Genomic DNA, 20,571 nt, shown 5'->3' on the forward strand with positions numbered 1-20,571 from the left:
GTGTGGGTGTACATTACACACACACACAGACACACACACACACGGCTGTGTGGGTGTACATTACACACACACGCACACAAGCGCCTGTGAGTGGATGTGCATTACACACACACACACACATACACACACACTGGTGTGTGGATGTGTCACATCGGAGTCTGAATTACAGGACGTGTATGTTCAAGGCGGCTACAATCATATTTCAGTCTGAATTTTCGGATAAGGCAACGATCCATGCCTGCAATTAAAAAAATATATTAATGAAAATTAAATGTTTAAATACTGCCCCCCACCCCACCCCACCCAACCCAACCCCCACCATCAGCAGTGGATTATTTTTTTGTTTTGTTTTACTTTTTCAACCTCGGCCTCTGGTAGGCAATCCTATGTAAAATTGTTTCATTTCTTTATGGACTGATTGATTTGATGAACAAATATAATGAAAAGTTGTGAACACTGCTAGAGGAATACCTGTTTGGTGTGTTTTACTTACACCCCCCCCCCCCCCCCCCCCCCCCCAAACGCCCGCCATTTTGGCTCCTGTGCCAAACAAGCAGCCGCTGAGGTCTGTTAGGGTGGGGCAGCCCAACCCTGTCCCTGTCGGTTTCCATACCAACCCTGACAAGCCGCACCTCGTTCAACAGCTAGAGATCTCGCTGAGCTGCCAATTCGTAGTATAAGCCGTCCCAAATTATGCTCGAAATGAAAACCTGCAGGACGGTAGTCAGATATCCAGGAGTAGGGTTGGGCATCCCTGAACTTTGGCACTAATAGCCAACATGGGCTCCCCTGCGGAAATACCCACCGTTAGCTACTGGTAGTTAATGTCTGAGAAACATCCAAACGTTGTTAGCCATCGTTGCAATGGTGCACAAGGTGTGTCCATTTGGCAGTTACTTTTTTTTTTGCTGCAAAAGCTAAAGTGGTCTCCAACCCTGGTCCTGGAGAGCTACAGGGTCAGATGGTTTTCCTAGTTGTGACCACTTCATGAATCGATTAGAGCAGTTGATTACACAGTTAATTCACCTGCCGTCTTGGGTCTCAATTGGGTGCTGATTTTAAGGTGAAAACAAAAACCAGCAGACCCTGTAGCTCTCCAGGACCAGGTTTGGAGACCACTGACCTAAAGACTATTTGCTTGTGGGCTATAAACTACGGTTGCCCAATCCTGTTCCTAGAGATGTACAGTCCTGAAGGTTTTCGTGTCAACCCTAATTTTGCACACCCGATTGTAATAATTAGCGGCTAGACCAGACCTCTAGCTGTTGAATGAGATGTGCTTTGTTAAGGTTGGAATTAAAATGTACGAAAACGGTAGATCTCCAGCAACATGATTACGGCGAAAATTGCTATGCTGGTCAGTGGTCACTCCAGTTTTAATTAAATCCAAGCCATGTGCGAACACAATTGAACTTTAAGTCCTAAATTGTTCAAATGTAGGATTGTCCACTGCGAACTTCCTGAGCGCAGGTCTTTTTCATGACACGGGGAACGGTAATCGAAACCAGTTCGGTATTTAATCAGCCTCGTTTGGGGGACTAATTTTGGCTGCGGGTTGTTTTTTTGTTTTTTACTTTTTACTTCGGAGCGTCATAGCCGGCATCACTGAAAGAACTATTACCTCGGAAGGCGACACACGCGGCAATACCGCTGTCCTCTGCCTACCTGGGGCCCTTGTTGTGTTTAGTTTCCCTGGTAACGGGACGTCGCTTCGTAACTGGATGCCCAGGTATTTATGTGTCTTTCCGTATGCACCAGCACCGGCTCATTACAACCCCGTGGACACATGCCTCCTGCTTCTGCCAAAGGCGGGAACTAACGGCATTTTCCTCGATGGTTCCAAAACGGTTAGGCGATGGCCGAGACCAGTCGCGAGATAAATATGGAAGGAAGTTATAGCAGACTTTGTCAAACCGTACGCTGGTCGATTAGGTACTCTGTAGGCCTATCAATGCAGTTATTTTGCCGTGTTAATTTTTTTTTTAAACTTTGCTCACCAGTTTGGAGTAGCTGGACGGCTTCAGTTTTTCTGTCTGTAATTAAAGTTTAAGCCTGTACAAAAGTTTTAGGTCCTGCTATTCCGATCGGCCAGTGGGGGCCGCTGGTGCACAAGAAATTGCTCGGGGTGCAACGAAAGCGCCCTGTAGGACTGCTTGCCTCAGTCCGTATAGTCTCGATTCGGATTCCACAGCCTCCACGACGACAACGCGTTTACGATTTTACCGAATAAGCCTCCCAAAAAAAAAAAAAATCCATAGGTCCAACAATTTTAACAATGAGCGAGTCAGTAAATGGCTGCTTTTTCAGTTGGGTACTGGGGTCTTAAAGTGGATAATCACTAACTTAACCCAACAAACCCAGACATTTCTTTTGGAATGGGGTTTTTTTTTTTTTCTCCCCCCCCCCCCCCTCCAGTATGACGTTTGACACTCAATGAACAGTTTCATTATTTTGCTTTTTAAAAATTAAAAGTCGTGTGTGAGAGATTCTCGCTCTGCCTACCTGGAACATAATTCATGTAATGCATTTGACTCTTAGTCTGAAATATGTCTATATTAATTGTGCTTTTCTGCCATACAAACCCTGCTTTGCCCACATTTTACTCAAATCACTTGATCTTAGTACCCAAAAAAAAAAACTATCTTGCAGTTGTGCAGTCTGTCCACAAGAGTGGGCAGCCGACCATTGTGCGTATTTGGGATAAAGTGCAGTTTTATAAATACACCACTATTAAGTCTTATATAGCCAATGAGCTATTAACTGCGATGGATTTGCTTAACAAGACTGTGTTTATCCTTGAATGCTGCTTACGCGAAACAGATGATGGTGATGGCAGTATAGATGGAGGGCTGTGGGGACAGGTTTGAGGTGCACGTAGTGTGTGCTGTAGGAATAGGGAGGTGAAGCAGAAGTCCCACCGAACTGCATTTCCGGTATACTGCATGCTATGCTAGCGCATTTCATCGTAGACGACAAGAGCGACAACTTCATAAGCAAATTAACAATTCAGCTTCGAAAAGGGTGTTTAAAATACAGTTTAAAATTTAGGTAACAAGTTAGCTGATTAAAAGCTAGTTTTTCAATGATTTTGTTTAAAAAAAAAAAAAAGAATGATTTAAAATTGGCCTAAAATGGTTGGGCCCTAAAGAATCTAGGTTGCTTTTCTATGGAAGGGTTTCATGATGGCAGTTATTAGTGGCATGGGGAAGACACCAGTGAGCAAGGAATGATTTACAATCACAAGAACATAATCTTCTAGACTACTGAACATTTTTATTTTTTTAAAAAGGTGGTTGGGATAGTGTGGCATGAGCAGCATTTCAATAGCAGCGTGGTTCATAATGGTTTCACACAAAGGGCCACCAAACAGAGGTTCATACATATCATTCTTGGTTTATACTCAACCTGATATTCGTTATCATTGAAGAGTACTGAAAATTCCTCACATCTTGATGCAGAGGTCATGCCCGAGAGACTTTTTGGAGCTGGATCTAGGCTGTTTATGGTTGTAAAGAGCACACAAGGATTATTCTGATTTTATTTACCAACTTTGGGGGGAAAAAAGCTCATTTAGTATTCCTAATTGTCTTGTTAAAAATTATGCGGTGCTCTTTGAGAATGTAATAATGGTCTTGCAGTTTAGCTTTTCTCCATTTACGTTCAGCTTTTCTACAGTTTTTAGGTTAATATCTTAGGCTAATAATTTAGATTAATGATGCTATAATATCAATGGCATCCTTCAGCTTCTAAAATCACTGACTAAAGCATTATGGGAAGAAGGAAGAGTTAACCTGCTAGCACTTAGCAGCACGTCTAGAAGGTGAAACCTATCCATTCAAACAAACTGTACTCAGTAACGCCAAATCGGCTTTACGTTAACAAATGTGCGATTTACATTCACATTTGTCGTTCAACAGGAGCTTCTGCACATACTGAAAGCGTATTCGAAATGGTGAGCAAACGCCACAAGAGCTAGAATTGTGCTGTTACAATCATATCTTTCTATGCGTTTTGTTAACATTGTGTGATAAATGGATTACTATTTAGGTCGGTGGTAATTTCACAAAATTAATCCACTCAACCACTGGAGTATTTACTTACTTATTGTCCTTGTAAAATGTAGCTGTACTTCACTGTTGTAGGAACCGAAGCAGGAGATGGATATTGCGTTTAGAGGTTTTTTTTTTTTTTTTTTTTTTTGATTAGGGTTGCATTTGTAGGTACAATTAGGGAATAAAAAAGGAAAAGCGCTATAGAAAACACTCCTCTTTCAAAGGAAATGAGGTCTTTGTCAGCCATGCTGACCGTAATTAGGGGTGCCCAGACCTGGCCTGAATCTTTTTACGTCTGACACTGTGCATGCTGGTTGTTAAATTTACTGCCGTTTGCCTTGTGCGCTACCAGTTTGTCTGAGGAGCGATGCTCCAGTACAGAATGTAATCTAATAAGTTTCTCAGAAAATATTGGCTTTGGGTCATTTCCATACTGAGGATGCCATTGATCAGAGGTACTTGACCTATGGTTCTGGAACTCGCCCGCCTGTTCTGTTTTGTGTTACAGGCGATCACGTTAACTGCAGTAGCTACAAGCCAGCGAATGTTCTTTCGCGTTTTGTATTCCTGAAATTTTATTAACACGATACAGGTTCGACCTGTTGCCGTTTGCTCTACGTTTCCTTTGAACTCTTATCTCTTTACCTGTTTTTATACAGCCTCTGCTCTTTACACAGATAGGCTTAGTTTCAGCAAACAGGGCCCAGGTTTATGAAGCATCATGGAGTAAGCGAGCTGATTAGGACTCCGCAGGTAACACCTCTCAGTCTATTGTTTAATCAATTTAAACAGTTTATCTGTTTCTTTCCATTTACCACAATATTGGTTGATCTGACTGGTGAGGGGGAGGTTCGGAGAGGGACGGGGAGTTCATTCCCCAGTGGTGGAACGAATTCCCCGTCCCTCTCCGACCCTCCCCCTCACTACCCATCTTCCGCCGTGGCCTGAAGACTCATCTCTTCAGACTATACCGAGACTGACCACCACGCTGTATATTTCACTCTAAACCCCCCCCCTTTTCATGACACTTGTTGCATGTTGCCCCATCCCAGCACTTTTCGGTAATTTGAAATTTGTCCTAATACTGTAGCTTATTCTTCTGCCTAGTTGGCTTTGCAGAGGTTAGGTCTGAATAGTGTTCACTGTGTGAACTAAACTGTGTCTTGGCTAGAAATAGCTGTACAAAATAACATTACATTTACTTGGCAGACGCTTTTATCCAAAGCGACGTACAAAAAGTGCAAATAAGTATTGTACCTTATTGAACCTGTGTTTAGCAGTTGTCTATGACCATGAAATGCACTTTTTGTACGTCACTTTGGATAAAAGCGTATGCCAAATAAATGTAATGTAATGTAAAATCCTGTGGCGAGGCGTGTGGTGCCAGTCTCCCGCGTGTTATCGATGCCCTGCCGTGGCACCTTCTGAGCTGCGTGTGCCCCCTTCTATCCGTCACCCTCTCTAACGGTCTGAGTGAAGCGCAAAATAAGAGAGGACAGACTGTCCCGTCTCTTCTGAAGAAAATAAAAATAACGGCTTGTGAATATGGAATGTTCGATCTTAATGCGCGCAGCTATTTTTTGACGCGGTGTGACCTTAAGAGGATAAATCGTCCCGCAAACATTAAGTGACTAATTAAGAACAATTAACAGTGTCGTTTCAATTCGGGGGGCTGTAATTTTGTGACTGGAACAAAACCCGGCTTACACACAGTGGTCACGAGGACACAGCTTGGGAACGACTGCTATAAACGGACAAGATGGCTGACGGTGTGGTGTGGTGGTAGGAGTTGCTGTCACTCAGGCTGGCGTTGGCGCCTTTGTACCGTGGGCTGAGCGCTGCTTCGGGATTGGCTGCTCTGACGTTGGGACGAACGCGGGTGGGCCCTGATGATTGGACGGGAGGGAGAGAGGTGAGCCTTAAGCGGGTGCCTGCAGGGGGAGCTGTTTCTCATCTCACACCCGTGTGTGGCGAATCTTATGGTGGAGTTCATCCAGTCCACATCGTCAAATATTTGTTTACCACCAAGTTTACCACCAAGAAGTTGCATTCAAACGGTCGTAAATACCAGTGGTAAACTCGGGTAAGTCCCGTGATAGCAGAGTTAACCAGTTGTGACACGTCACTGACCTCAGCTTGCTGTTAACACTTATCCCGAATACCCCACCTAAGTAGCTAGCTGGAGGTAAGATTAGTACCGTGAAATGAGCAACTGCGAGGGACAGTAAGAAGACAACTTAAATTCTATTAAATAATTCCTTCCTGCAGGTGTGTCCACCTGGGCAGTAAGCACAGGAGCAGGTATTGTGTGTGTGATGTTAGTAAGGTAGAGAGCCATGTGATTGGACGGGTGGAAGGCCGTGCGATTGGACAGGTACCGCAGAAAGCCATGTGATTGGACAGGTATGCCTGTCCCACAGTTGACCATAGTCTCCAGCAGGTCCTATCCCAGATCCCCTTTTTTTGGCACCATCCCATAAGCTGGCAGAACAGGGTTGTGCTGATTGTGGGGTCTCTGCCCAGCTGGTCCGAAAGGGTTAATAGCAGTAGTGGACTCCAACACAAAGGCTCTGGCTGCAGAGTAGACGGTAGCACACGGTCCTTATCTCTGTTCCATACATATACAATGGGCCAAACTGATTGAGCTCGTTTGTTTTTATGAGCATTTGGGGGAAATCTATGTGGGCCCTTGGCTGCTTAACTGTCACGTATTTATTAGAAAAAAATTGAGTTTGTAGAACTGCTCCTACTCTTAAAATCTCTTTCTGCAAATAACATAAAAATCGAATGAAATGAACGGTGTGAGATTGTTTTTCCTGTGTCTTGCTCTGGTGAAGCTTACAGTTTCATTCTTTGTTTTCCTCTCTGCTATGTTTGTTGCAGAGCCGTTTTGTCAGGTATTTACCGGACAGAATTACATCTGAAGTGCCGCAGATAAGCTCCAGCCGAGAACTGGGTGCTTTGATGTGCCGCCGCGGTGATAATGGCTCGAGGCTGCGAGCGAACGGAGCCGGGCACTTGCGTGTCATTGCCGCCGGGTCACCGAGAATGGAACGCGCGCCACCAAATCCGTTGCCTTTCATGTGGATTTTCGGTCTCTGCTAATAGCACTTTTTGCGCCGCGTTGTTAGCAGCGCTTGTACGCGTGAAAAAGATCTAAATTTTGACCTATTCTATCCCATCTTTGATGTCATAAACTGAAATGGTACTTTTGATCCATATGGAGCCAATACGCACGTTTGCGGCCATGATTTAATTAGTTGCATGCCTTAGTTCTCGCGGTAATTTCTCCTTTACGCGTTCGTCGGTGTAAGCTTTGCCCTGTTGCGAGTCGTTCCTGAGTGTTGGTGGCGATGTTTTTCCCCAGTTATTGCAGTCTTCGTGAGTCACCGCCGTTAAAGACTTTTGGAGATGATCCAAAAGCTTGAGTAGCATTCACTGATTACACAAAGCATATTGTACTTTTCTTTTGCACAGCCCGAAGGTGAAAATGCAGTGCTTTCACAAATGTAATGTGGAAGTCTTACAAATGCAGTAAAAAAGACGCCTATTATCCCTATCTTTTTAAATAACCCATAATTGCAGTGTCACGTTATAATGTCCTGAAATTGCTAATACTGTGTTCCAACTTAAATTGCCGTGTCCATTATAATGTGTTCTGAAGTGACTAATCAAATGTAATTTGCTCATGCTAATAGCTTTGACTTGATACTTAATGTTGTATTCCCACTCGAGCCCTGGAGTGTTGGCCAGCCAGGTGGTGATTAATGCTGAAACAAGACTCTAATTAGTAATTACTCTGGGTATTTACGTTGTTTCACTTTCAGCGCCTTTATGTCCGAACTTCGCAGCCTGAGTTAAAATGGCTGCTCGGTGGATCGAACCGTTCTACTTGCGGCGTGAGAAAGTGTTTGCGGTCTCTGTGCGCACTGGAAGAGCCTGCCTGCCTGCTTTGAATAGCTGTCACCTGTGCATACATTTTTGTTTCTCACTGTCCATTTGAATGATAAGAATTTAAAAAATAAAAAAAAAATTGTAATGTATATGCATGCAAGTATATATACTGTCTGTTGTATGCTATTTCAGGAGTAATATAGTAATGTATACCTGCACAAAGATGGGTATGTTTATTGGCTATGTTTCTCTCTGTCTGCTTCAATTGTTGCTTTGAGAACTGTCGACAGTGTTTGGTCTCTTGATACAAAAAAAAAAAAAAAAAACATACGTCATTGATATCAGTGAATGCCGTCTTCAGTAAAGTTATATAATTCAAAGAAAAGCACTTTTGATAGTTACGACTCATTGTTAAGGGGTGAGGTACGTATATACCTCCTTACCGTGACCGCCGAAGTCACACAGGATGACGCGTCACGCAGAGGAAGGGTTGTTAATGAGGCCCAGAGTAGAATAACCCTGAGAGAAGAGGGGGACAGGATTCAGGTCCTAACTTTGATGTTCCTGACGAATTTGTTCTGAACCCGGTGTGACTGGCTTGTGGGGGTAATGTCGCCGTTCTCTGCCGATGACCCAGCTACTGTTTGTGTAAAATCCGTCATTTTCAAATGAAGAGACTGGATATAAGGACTCCATGTTGTTCTAGCGCTTTGCCCCCCCCCCCCCCCCCCCCCCCAGACATTGTGACATAGGGAGGTAATGCCGTCTTCTAGTTAAGCGTTTATATGATCGTGTTTATGCGTTTATACGACAGTGCTTTTGACTTATTCCAATTCGGCGCTGTTTTCATCATGTCGGCATGGTGAATACACCCTGGCCTTTCTGCTCGTTGCATTTATTTGTGAGAAGTGAGAGGGGGAAAAAATCCTTTTTTAATAGCATTTGCTGCTCGTGGTCATCTTGAACCTCCACGCTGAAATGAAGCAGAGGACATGTAAAAGCTATTTTTACTCAATTACCCATGGGCCAAAACCCGATTAAGGTCTTATTAAATAAAACCGCCACTGAGTGAAGTGGTAGTTTGGGCAGTGCTAAGCTACATTAGTTTGTCTTGTGTCGTAGCATTACAGAACATGTATTTCATTTTATGGTAGCATCCAACTGCAAATGCCTGCTGGGATAGACCCCCCCCCCTCCCAATGACCCTGACCAGGAGTAAGCGGTTAAGAAAATGGATGGATGGACAATGAAGCCTAAATTACGTACAAAAAAAAAAGGTTTTCTAGCTCATATCCCTAAAATGAGGGGTTTAGTTAATTTGCACTGTCCCACATCTGGTTTGTCTTGATTACAAAACCCTTCATAGTCATCAGTTTATTAGGGACCTGATTGTGACTGTTTGACATGAATACTGTTTGATGCAGATAACAGGCCAAACAATCTCAAACCAAATCCGTAACAGATCTGTGCAACCATGCACACACACACACTCCATGTACCCAAAACATGATGCTAGGCACTGTTCTAATGACCTTTTTTGTGTGCAAACGCAGGCTCGCACACTTCTCGGTGTACATGCGGGCGCTGGATCGTGGCGAAAACAAACGCGTGCAAATTCGTGGTCACACACTAACATGGAAAAGTCATGCCGCGGTCAAACTCGTGTCACGTGATCACATTAAGCATGTTGGCCTCTTTTCAGAGCTGTACAAAAGATTGTAATGGCTGCTTATCAATGAGTCAGCTGGTATTAAGCATTTTATTGGCCTCCAGCATATGCTTCTCTCCGTTCGGTCTCTTATAATGGCCTCTCTGTGTGCACACGAGCGCACTGCTTTTCTCTGCGGCTGGTTTGCTGGTTTTGTCTGTATTCGTGCTCGAATCCCCAGCTTGGCACTCTCTGTGCTGTGATCCCTCTCTGTATTGTGATCCCATCTCTATCTGTAACACTCTCTCTCTGTACTGTGATCCCATCTCTATCTGTAACCGTCTCTGCTTTACCCTTGTCTGAATAGAAGTGGGGAAAAAAATACAAAAGGGTGGGCTGGCCACTCCTTTTTTTAAATTTTTTTTTACTTGACGTGCCTTTGTGTTCACCATAGCAGTTTGAATTGAGTTTGGCTGAAACCGTTACAACACCGTGTCATCTAGGATTTGAACTTGCACTCTTCTGGTTGGAAGTTCAGATCTTGGACCCCTCGGGCCCTCTTACTGCCTTTGTGTGGAAGGGACTTCTGATCTGTGCAAACCCATGGATGTCACAGGGCGTATTTCCCAGTGAGCACAAGCCCAAATCTAGACTGTGAATGTAGATGTCTAGAGGAGTGGAAATTTAGGTTGAGAGATGTTTTGACAGAACCAGACTAGGTTAGGTAGCCTGGCTATGTCCTAGCTGGCTAGGAAAATTTCATTTTCAACCAAATCTAGTCAGGTTTTCGCCAAATGTCTTGATAAAACCTGAGAGAGGTTCTCAATGATCCAGGGTGTGTGCTCAACTGGGTTGTGTCGGTGGTGGAAGTTTCTTGAACGGCGGCTTTGCCAGAGAGCAGGAGCTGGACGAGTTCTGATATGGAACCGCGTCTATCGTTACTTCTCCATCCCTACCGGTGTTAAACAAAGCGGGATGGTCAGTGCGCGCGCAACGCAAAGATAAACTGATAGAGACTCTTCTCTGCATCGGCCGATGTCCTTCCTGGTCCGTTCTGTGGTCGAATAGAAAGCCGCGATCCCGCTTGTCCTGAAGGCAGAGGGCAAGTCTCGTAAGTTCCGTTCCCGCAGCCGAGGTCGCGGGAGATCGTTACCTGTTTAAATGCTAATCGGGTGTGCGCGCGATATTGGCTCCGCTGAAATCACGTCAGATGCAGATGCAGATGCAGCGGGAAGCGGAGAGAAAGGGTCGGAGAAAAATAGGACCCCGGCGGGGTGATTACTGCCCCGTACACCCCTACTGTTCTCTTGTATTTCCCATGAAATATTATTCATATCCTGCCTCTCCGGTGAGCCCTTTCTCTAACCCCGGTGTTCACAATAGAGCGGAGCGTCCGCGCTGTTCTTTTTTTCCGTTAAGCCTCATCTTCTCCTTATTTAGAAGCCTAATGATTGACATTTTGTTATCTCGCCGCGTTCCCTTTGATGGCTTTGGTGGCAGCAGTGAATATGGCGGTAAAGGCGCCAGGTTCCGCGGCCTCTCCCGCTCCGCTCTCTCTCTCCTTAGGGCGCGAATAGCCGTAAATGAGGGAGACTCCCTACCTGGGCCTCGGCTATTGTACCTGTGCTAACATGACCCGGCAACACCGAAGGAACCGAAGGACCCACACTGCGTTGGCAACAAGCTCCGCTCCGCTGGTGACACTTTTCCGGGGTCTTCTGGAAGATGAGCTCGTCTTTACGCGTACGCTCATTTGTCAGATATAATTTATATCACGAAGGCTAATGGCTGTGTCGCCCTTTAATTGGTGAACAGCCTAGAAAGTACAGTCTCTGGGCAAAATACACGCAGCACAGCCAAGGAGACATTCATACAAAAAAACCTTTATCCTGCTATTTAAAAAAAAAAAAAAAATCATAAAATACAGGCAGGTTCCTGTATGGCTAAGAGTTGCATTTTGTGATGTAACCATCCGGTTACATCATCGTACCGGCTTGCAGGAACTGCATGTACGCTTTAGCAATATTAAAATAGATTTTATTTTTCTTTTGCATATAAGAGTGACACCAGTGGCAGTGGCAGTGGCAGTGTGGCATGAGACTGGTGTGTTTAAGGAACGGGATCCTAAACAGAGGTGGGTAACCCGGCTTCAAAGAGTAAAAAGACTGACCATGTATTTGCGCCACCAACATGCACTAAACCAGCTGATTCTAATTAGCATAACTCGTCACCATGGTAGGAGAACTAATTATTTTAATCAGCTGGTTTAGTGCATGGTGGTGGAGCAAATACATGGTCAGTCTTTTTACTCTTTGAAGCCGGGTTACCCACCTCTGATCTTAAAACCAACAGGTTTCACTGCAGATTCTGTAGCAGAGGTGGACAACAAGGGTCGCGTCTGTTTCTGGTTTCCATGCCAACTTCTGGCCTTAATTACTTAATTAGCCCAAACATTTATGCAATCTGACATTTTGGCTACATTTCTTGATAAGCCCATGAACAACAGTCTGAAGCCTGTTCATGAGTTCCTATATGAAATGTTTTACTGTGATCTAATCTAAGAGTCAACCAGTGTTGGAGTATACAGCCAATTAGCTCATTTAGCCAGAGTAACTGGCGGAAACCAAAAGCTGTATCCACACTGGCCCTCTGGGACTGGTATTGACTGCCCTTGTTCTGTAGGCCCACCAGATCCTCTGCTTTGTGTTCTTAACGTCTGATGACCGGCCTCCTTGCCGTTGATGTCGAATCATTCTAGTTTTTTTTTGCATCCTCTGAAAATTCATTAAAGGGCATCACCTAGTACAGTACTGTGGGAATGGGTTTTCTGTGCTGTAGTGCAGCCCTGTAGTCCAGAAGCAGGGAGGACAGAAGGAACTGAGTATCTGGTGAGTCTATAGAATCTCTGCTTATATGTTTGTAGCTGACGATGGGAGTCCTCCATTGTGGCTCTAAGTTTGGTTGATGCATAGAGTTAAAGGGGGGGGAAAGTAACTTTCAGCATTAAACCACTTAGATAATGTTCTTTAACTGTGCTCTCTTTTTTGCTTCATTTATTATGTTGCCTTATTTCAAATATAGAAAATGAACACTTGTGAGCAGGTACAAAACTACCTGGTTTCTTTTTGGGGGACCACGTGGACAGTTATGCTTTCTTTACACCGTGTGTGTCAGAACAGATAAGGTAAATGGAAACCTAGAAATCTGGTTATCATGCAGCTGGAATGACTGTAGGACTTCTACAGTTTTGTTTTTTTCTGACAGCAGTGTACTGAAGAGTTCATTTTATTGATTTGACTGTAACCATAGATATCACAGCCATGATATTTCTTCAGTAAATCGGCACATCCTCTTTTCATATAGCATAGCTTTTGCCATCATACCCAAAGCTTGCAAGTCCACTTGCTGATTGGTTCAGCGAGTTTAGGAATAACCAATGAAAAAGAACCAGGAACAGCTGTAGGATTTAATACAGCATTACAATGCTTTTTCCTGCTTGTTTTTAAGTAACTGTTTACTGTATGATATTTAATATATAAATTAACCCACCCAGAATATCTACCATTCCTTACATTAAACAGCAGAACTGAACATGTGCTGAACTATGAAATTCCTAGGATGCATATAGTCATCCAGGAACAAAACCAGATTGTCTCCATATTAATATATATATATATTTTTTTTTTTGTCAATGATCATGTTTTTGCAGATTACAATCCTCCATTACAATTTGCTTGTATTTGATTAATGAAGTAAAACAAGCTATTTATGACCTTGTTCTTGTCTTTTAAAGAGTTTGTCATTCAGCGAAGGGTGCTTGACATATCTGCCGAGCGCAAGTGTATGATGAGCAGTAATTACTCGTGTTAGGTACTTCCAAAAGGGCCATTCACGTTAATTAGCATTAAGATTGTGAATGCTTGAAGATCGACGGCCACTGATGAATATTATTGCTTTTATGCTTTCCATGTTCTTCGGTGCTGAGGTGCCCATGCCGTGTCTTTGACCCTGGAGGTGTGTGGCCAAGAGCCTTCTGCTTCCTGCACACCGGTGGAAGTCTGATCTTGTCGCATGGAAGGTGGGAGTGTGTGGGCCCTTATTTCCCCTCTGATTTCCTTTCCTCCTGCACGTGGAGATGCCGCTGGCTTGATTTTGTCCCAACTGAGCGGGGCAAAAGTTATCAACAAGTGCTTTATGTTTTAATTTTTTTTCTCTTCTCCGCAATCTCCAGTGTTGAAGGCGAGTGGTACTTGAGGCCTACTAGAAGGCCTGCTGGATCTTTGCAGGTTGTCCTTGTGCTCAGAAGATCCTCACACTAGCGTGGATGCTCCCAAAGCCTATTGTGCCACCTGGATATCGTGACATTACAGTATATTTATTTGGCAGACGCTTTTATCCAAAGCGATGCACAGTTAAGTGCATACTTGTAGGTAATTGGACAACTACAAAACACAGGTCCAATACAATACTCAGCTGTTACTCATAGCCATGAACATCCATGTCCAGTTCACACATTAAGCATATAGGCTAGGTCAGAAAGTTAAGACAAGGCATGGCGACAAGACATGCAACATCAAGATAACGATATGAGTGCAAAGTAAGTTCTAGATGAAAATACAAGCGTAACGTGAAGGTGATAGAGGATCAAGACAGAAGGATACAAGCGATAAGCGCAATCCTAGATTGGGAGTACCCTGTATAGTAGTGATAGTTAATCCAGGAACAGTCTGAAGAGATGCGTCTTCAGACCACGGTTGGAAAATGGGCAGGGACCAAGTGGTTTCGTAGAGGAATTGGGAGTTCCCCTCAGTTTCATCCTGCAGTCCGCTGGCAGAGCTGTGCAGAGGACTGGACTTCGTTCACTGCTGGCTGGTCCGGGCGGACCAGCGGAGTTATGCTGCTGTGCCTTTAGAGAGATGTGCCAGGGATGGACAGTAGAACGGCCGTGTCCTTCAGAGGGGATGCTACGGGGCTCAGTTACTTTCCCCTGTGTGGACGGATGAGTCGCGCTAGGAGCGTGCCGGTTCGGTGCCGGGCACTGAGGCATTAGTTCTTGGGTAGCCCAGAATGTATTAAAGTTGCTGCCACCTGTTTCCTGTTCGCTGTTTGTGGTGTGGTGTAGCTACGGTTCTGGCTAGCCTCACTTGTCAGCCTCATAATATGTGCTCATAATGTAATGTAAAATTAAATAATACAACATAATCTATTGTATTGGCCAATCGTGCACTGAGCGTCTGGAACCGAGGATAAGGCACATTACCGGAAAAAAACCTTCCCTCACTACGCGCCAAACCTCGGGTGTTCCTGAGCGCGTGCTGCGCCAACACTAAAAATTCTTTCCGCATTTTGAGATGTGACCTGAATGTATGCGCACGATTCCTTGCCGAATATACAGGGCGCCCCTATGCCATCTCCTTATAACTACCGGTATTACTACTTTTACTTTTGAACGGTACCAAAATAAAGACTGTGTTGTGAACCAAATTTAGTAGTTCAATTATTTTTGCTGTCTTGCTGACGCATTTTAAATTGTCAAAATCAGTCTCAGTCAATTTTGTACGCGGCTTTTATTATCCCGTCAGAGTATTTTGAATAATGGCCCTTTGACCCTGAACAAGCAGGACATTTTCCTTTTAACGTAGCCTATGATCTTAATGGCACAGGGACCATTTTCATTGTCACCGTGTGTTTACGTCCGTAGACATTGTATGTTTTAGGATGACTACACTTCTCTTTATCATTGCGTTTTCGTTACAAAGGGTATCTGACTCTTCCATTCACGAGTGATGATGCGGGTACAATTATTCTAATAAAAAGCCTTGTCAGTTTCAAAAGCCAGGTAGTTCGGTTTTTAATTCTGTTTTTGTTTGGATGGGTGAGGTCAGAATCACGTCATCCTTCGTCCGTGTATGGCAAGGCAGGCAAATCGTAATCCGATAAAGAGACTCGTAGCAGTTCGATTATTACATCCCCAATGGCTTGCAAGAGCACGAGCGCATTACGGCAAATTGTCCAACTTCTTAATGTACTGACAGACTGGGGGGAGTGGTGACGTCAAGGACAGGTGGGTCCCCCCCGCCCCCCCCCTCCGTTCTCAATAAATAGGCAAACGGTACCCTCTCACATTCTATTGCACGCCGAGTACACGGGAAAAAAGGATGGAAAAGTTCTCCCCGGAAAATATATTCTTATAGTTTTAGTTTTTACAGACTTAAATTCATACTTTAAAGAAACAGGTCTCAAAGTTTTCAGACTCATTTCTACACATTTGCCTTAAAGAAGAAATATAAAGGTGAGTCCGAAATTTAGGCTATATAGAATGCTCTTGAAATGTTTTTCGTTGGGCGTGGTACTTGGAGCGTCCACAATTGAGTTCTATTAATGTCCAGTCGCCTGTTTTCTGAGTTTCGGTTTGGGTGGCCTACTTTTGTCATCCAAGTGAAAACACGTAAGCCCCAATAAAGAATGTGGGACTATATCTGCGATTAATTGCATGTATTAAATTAGGCGATTTCCCCAAAACCAATGATGTATTGTTTCCTCCCTTGCAGATGCAGAAGTGTGTCGGGGTAGTTTGCGTGTTCCTCATCTTTTGCGCAGCACTGTCGGAGACCGTTGGATTGGTGATTGCGGTAGGCTTAACTCTGAACAAATCTACTTCGTGCTATGGCTATGTCTATGCAAATACGGGGCCCTCTAATTCTTATTGGAAAATAGCGTCGTCTAATTGATTGCTTGCCTGTATTGTAGTCCTCGAAGGTTTCGGGGGGGGGGCGGGGGATTTTCTAGATTATTTTGGTGTGTACAGGTTTGTAGCGGAATCTGCAGAAAGATCACCTGCTAATCTTGCTTTAATGGAATCACCATGCAGTTTATTTAAAATTATTTGACCTCAAATATGAACAATATTATGTTAAAGCGTCTTTTATGTTGGTTATTACATATTGGTTTATATTTGCCTTGGCCTACTCATTTGCAATTTGACTTGTATGTAGCCTAGCGTAACGGTTTGCAGTTTTTCCGATACACAGTAATACAGAAGTCGCGACCTGTAAGAAAACGTCAAACGGATAATATATTAAGACCCAACACGCATTATCAAATATTAATGTGATACCGGCAATAATCTTAAAACGATGTTGTGGATCTGAGGTGTCCTTCAGTGAAATAACCATTCCACACTGTCCCACTCTTCGCAGGCTAAAGAGAAGCGCGGCTGGACTTTAAACAGCGCAGGGTATCTGCTGGGACCCCGTGAGTCTTCCTCGCGCGCATCCATTTACACCACATTGCACGAGAACACCACAGTTTACCTCAGACCGCGCGTCTGCCTTCTTAAATTAACCTTTGAATGCTAGTTTATACGTAGGTCTATTTTCTGTGTCCGAAATGAATAAATATTTTACTTGTAAACAAAAATTTTTTTTTCTCCGGTTCCTTCGTTTTCCTATTTCAAAAAAAAAAAAAAAAAATTCATTCTGCTTTAGCCTACGTCCTAGTACTGTTTGCAACCTAGTGTTTGCCTGTCGGCATAAACACCGGCCTAACAAATAATGTTTTATTGCATGTTTTAAGTGGAGAGTCACGGCTAGTTTTCAGCTTTAATGTGCTCGGGGCTCTGGAAATATTGGACCCTATTGCTGTAGCTTTCGGTTGTGTTGTTCCACAGCCGACGGCACCAATTCAACCAGACAGCGTTAAACATCACGTTAACATTTTAATATGGTGCTCGGCCAAAAAATAAAATAAACAAAATAAATAAATAACAAAGAACGGTGTAAGATTTTAGGAAATGCTCGATTTGAAGAAACTCGCTACCGGATGGAGCGCAATCCGGTTGTTTAATCAGGGCCCTTTCAAAAGCAGTAATTACCAATAAACTATGCTGCACGTGGCTTTACATACAGCATCAAACTAAACGTCTTTTAAAATCTTCTGTATTTGAGTGCGTGCGACCTAGAATAATTTCATGCAGTGCGGCTGTACGTTGACCTCGCATAACTAAAGGCCAGTTTTCAGTAGGCCTATTTAAGAAGGCAGCTCCCCTTTCATCTTCCCGATAAATTAACTGAAAATGAAAATAGGCGGTTCTGTGTGTCGACGTTCTCCCTTCAGCTGATCTGTGCGGTGCCGAGCTCTTGGAAGAGCCATCGGCGCGCCGGCCGAAGCCTGCGAAATAGTCGGTGTTTGTAAAGCCCAGGTAAAATGCCGTCATCCATGTGTTTCAGGTCGTATTGAACACCTAATACAGATAAAGGACAGTCCCAGTGCAAGGGGGCGAGAGGATCTGCTTGACGAATGTAAGATAGCACCTGCAGGTTGCTTCAGTCAACAGAATGCGCTGTTTTCTGTGTCAATGTCGTTCGCTGTGTCGTCTTGGGCGTACTGAACGTCGGGAAAGGCGAGGAACTGGTCTGGCTTCAACGAAGTTTAAAGGCAGTGTACACGCATCATCCTTCGTGTAATGTGCAATAAGTGCACTTTTGGTTTTTAGGTATTCTTATTGTTCATTAACATTTTGATGTTTGTTGTTTTCTTGCATGTTGTAATGTGACAAAACTTAATATTTAACATTTAAATATTAAAGGTCCAAGCTTGCGTTCAGGCTTAGCTAATCAATCATCGAGATCTAAAGGCATCTCTGACTGACGAGATGACGTGGTTTCGGTAGTACCAGTCATCACGTCTCAGTAATTAGGCATTGCAATGGTACCTCATTAATATACTTTCAGTTCTTGCAACTCTGTGTTGAAGGTCTTAATTGTTGAGTGCACCAGTTCCAGTAATTAAATGTACACAAAATAGTGTAGCTTTAAGGATGTAGTGGGTGTCTGCTACCGACATGTTTGCCCCACCCTTTAAGAAGGGTCAAGGCCTTCTGCATTGTGCGAAATTGTAATGTAGTATTCAGCAACTCTGAAGAATACGAAGGTATCTAGCAGTGTCACACTGTCATTAGTTAGCTTGTGTATCGTCGTTAATGTACCGAGCATATCTAGTCCTGCCCTTCTGTTATGTGACACTTGTACCTTTGGCGTGTCGTGGGACCCCCCCCCCGTCCCCCGTCCCCCCGTCTGTTATTCCCATTTTTGTTCATCTTTGGTCTTCACGTTGATGCGTCCTGCCTTGTTCGTTGTATTCTGTTCGAAGTTGATTTTTTGCCCTCGCATTTTCGTGACTCGAAGCGAAACCTGCAGGTTGGTTCTTTTTTTATTTTTCTTTTCCTGTTTAGTTTTTCTTGTTTCAAGAAGCCATTTTTTTTTTTAAAGTGGCGTTCCTTGGTACTGACCCCGTCCTGTTTTCAGACAGCAGAAATGTATATCTCTTGCTAGGACAGCAGGGGGCGCCAGACTGGTCAGTTGTCCTGTGTGCTTTGTGTTTGCTGGACAGATGCCATTGACAGTCACAGAGCGCTCAGCAACAAGCATGGCCTCGCGGGGAAGAGAGACCTGCCCGCGGAGGACGACTTCAAATCGAGTAAGAGCCCAAACCGCAGCTGGGGAACCGCGCCCACCCTACCCTAGCGCAGCCAAGCACCCAGTCGGTCTGCTGAAGTTGCCTCTCCGTTCTCTCTGTAGTGCGGTCTAAATGAAACGGTGTTTCCCTCAGAACGCGGCCGGGGCAAACCGATTGCTTAACTAACGGCTTTTAAACCAGTTCTGACTGGTTCGGTACAGAACGCCCAACCCTTTAATGGTCAATCGCACTGAGCCAACGGCTAGACTCCAGCCATTGCTAGCTCTCTTGCGCTGTGGCTGACGACGGGCTAACCCAACCTCCAGCCATGTTAGGTTAGCATCTATGATGACTCACTGGCTGACTGGCTCCTGGCTAGTCTGTTATGATGCATCCCTGGCTGAGATGTGTAAAAAAAAAAAAAATTAAGTAAACATTTCAAAGAGGGCCTTGGATTAGTAAGACCTCTGTTCCTTGGTATTTCTGCATTTGCAGCAGGGATACTATTTTTATTTAACAATTATCATTGTCATCAGAGTCCAGAACTCTAAGTCCCTTAAAAATATAACCTAAAAATAAAAAACATTTAACCCCCCCCCCCCCGGCACTGTGGAGCAGCTCCTTTTGACCAGAGAGGGTTGGGACAGTATGTGTGAGTCCAGTGTGTGAGAGCTTTAGTGTGTATAACATGCTTTCCATTTCTCCAAATCCATTAACACACACGTCCTGTCCATTTACACAGGTGCCCTGAGAATAGCGGATGAGAATGTAATACACACCATCATCGACTTCCTGTCTTACCTGAAGCTGAAAGGTGAGGCTTGCCAAACAAATCAATCGATAAATCAATCAAACGGTGGTTTTCGTGGCCAGGCTGTTAATGCCATATGACTTAAATCATCTGTAGAGCACTTGCTTTAGAAATGATAATAAAGTGCAGCGGGTAGTCACGATCAGAAGTTAGGGCTACAGTTGTCTTTTGTGTCTATTAAATAGGCAGAGACTACCAGTCCAGACTAAATACCAGACCATGGGGCCCATTCACACAGTGGAACAGTGTCTTAAGATACAGTATCAGACCATCGGCCCCATCCATGCACTAGAATAGCACCTTAATAGTTACTAGACCATGGGGTCCATCCGTGCCCTGGAACAGTGCCTTAACAGGATGAGCCACCCAGCAACCCCCTCTTACGTTCTTGTTCTTATAACTTTGTGTTTTTTTTTCCAGAAATGGGAGCCCTTGACAACGTCTCCCCTGCCCTCACATCAGAAGAGGTGGGCCAGCCTTAGCCTGGGTTAGCAGTTAGCGTCACACGTACAGGAGCTGGTCCAGTTTCGGTACAAACCCCCCCCCCCCCCCCCCCCCCCCCCCCCCAAATCTCTCACGCACTTTCCAAACTGACCGAGACACTTTGGCTCCTGGAGCCCAGTCTGTTCCCCACTGTCAAAGCCACCAGAACCTTCCCTCCTGCCCAACTCCTAAAAACAAACATTAAGGATTGAGTTTTGTTTGTTTTT

At 44.2% G+C, this 20,571-nt stretch overlaps 1 protein-coding gene across 8 annotated transcripts; it reads left to right on the forward strand.

Moving 5' to 3' along the window:
* The first annotated feature begins 1,078 nt into the window (after positions 1-1,078).
* Positions 1,079-20,556, forward strand: galn (galanin/GMAP prepropeptide). 8 transcript variants are annotated; one of them, XM_035395930.1, is made up of 7 exons: positions 1,079-1,357; positions 16,146-16,226; positions 16,794-16,848; positions 17,823-17,894; positions 18,985-19,071; positions 19,793-19,864; positions 20,282-20,556. In XM_035395930.1, the coding sequence occupies exons 1-7, from the start codon at positions 1,331-1,333 to the stop codon at positions 20,341-20,343; spliced, it is 456 nt and encodes a 151-aa protein (XP_035251821.1). In that variant the 5' UTR covers positions 1,079-1,330; the 3' UTR covers positions 20,344-20,556. The 8 variants fall into 8 exon arrangements, with proteins under 8 accessions (XP_035251821.1, XP_035251824.1, XP_035251822.1 ...); XM_035395933.1 differs by lacking the exon at positions 1,079-1,357 and adding an exon at positions 1,364-1,729; XM_035395931.1 differs by lacking the exon at positions 1,079-1,357 and adding an exon at positions 3,791-3,952.
* Positions 20,557-20,571: the final 15 nt, after the last annotated feature.

This window comes from Anguilla anguilla, chromosome 16 (assembly GCF_013347855.1).
Source record: "Anguilla anguilla isolate fAngAng1 chromosome 16, fAngAng1.pri, whole genome shotgun sequence".
Taxonomy (NCBI): domain Eukaryota; kingdom Metazoa; phylum Chordata; class Actinopteri; order Anguilliformes; family Anguillidae; genus Anguilla; species Anguilla anguilla.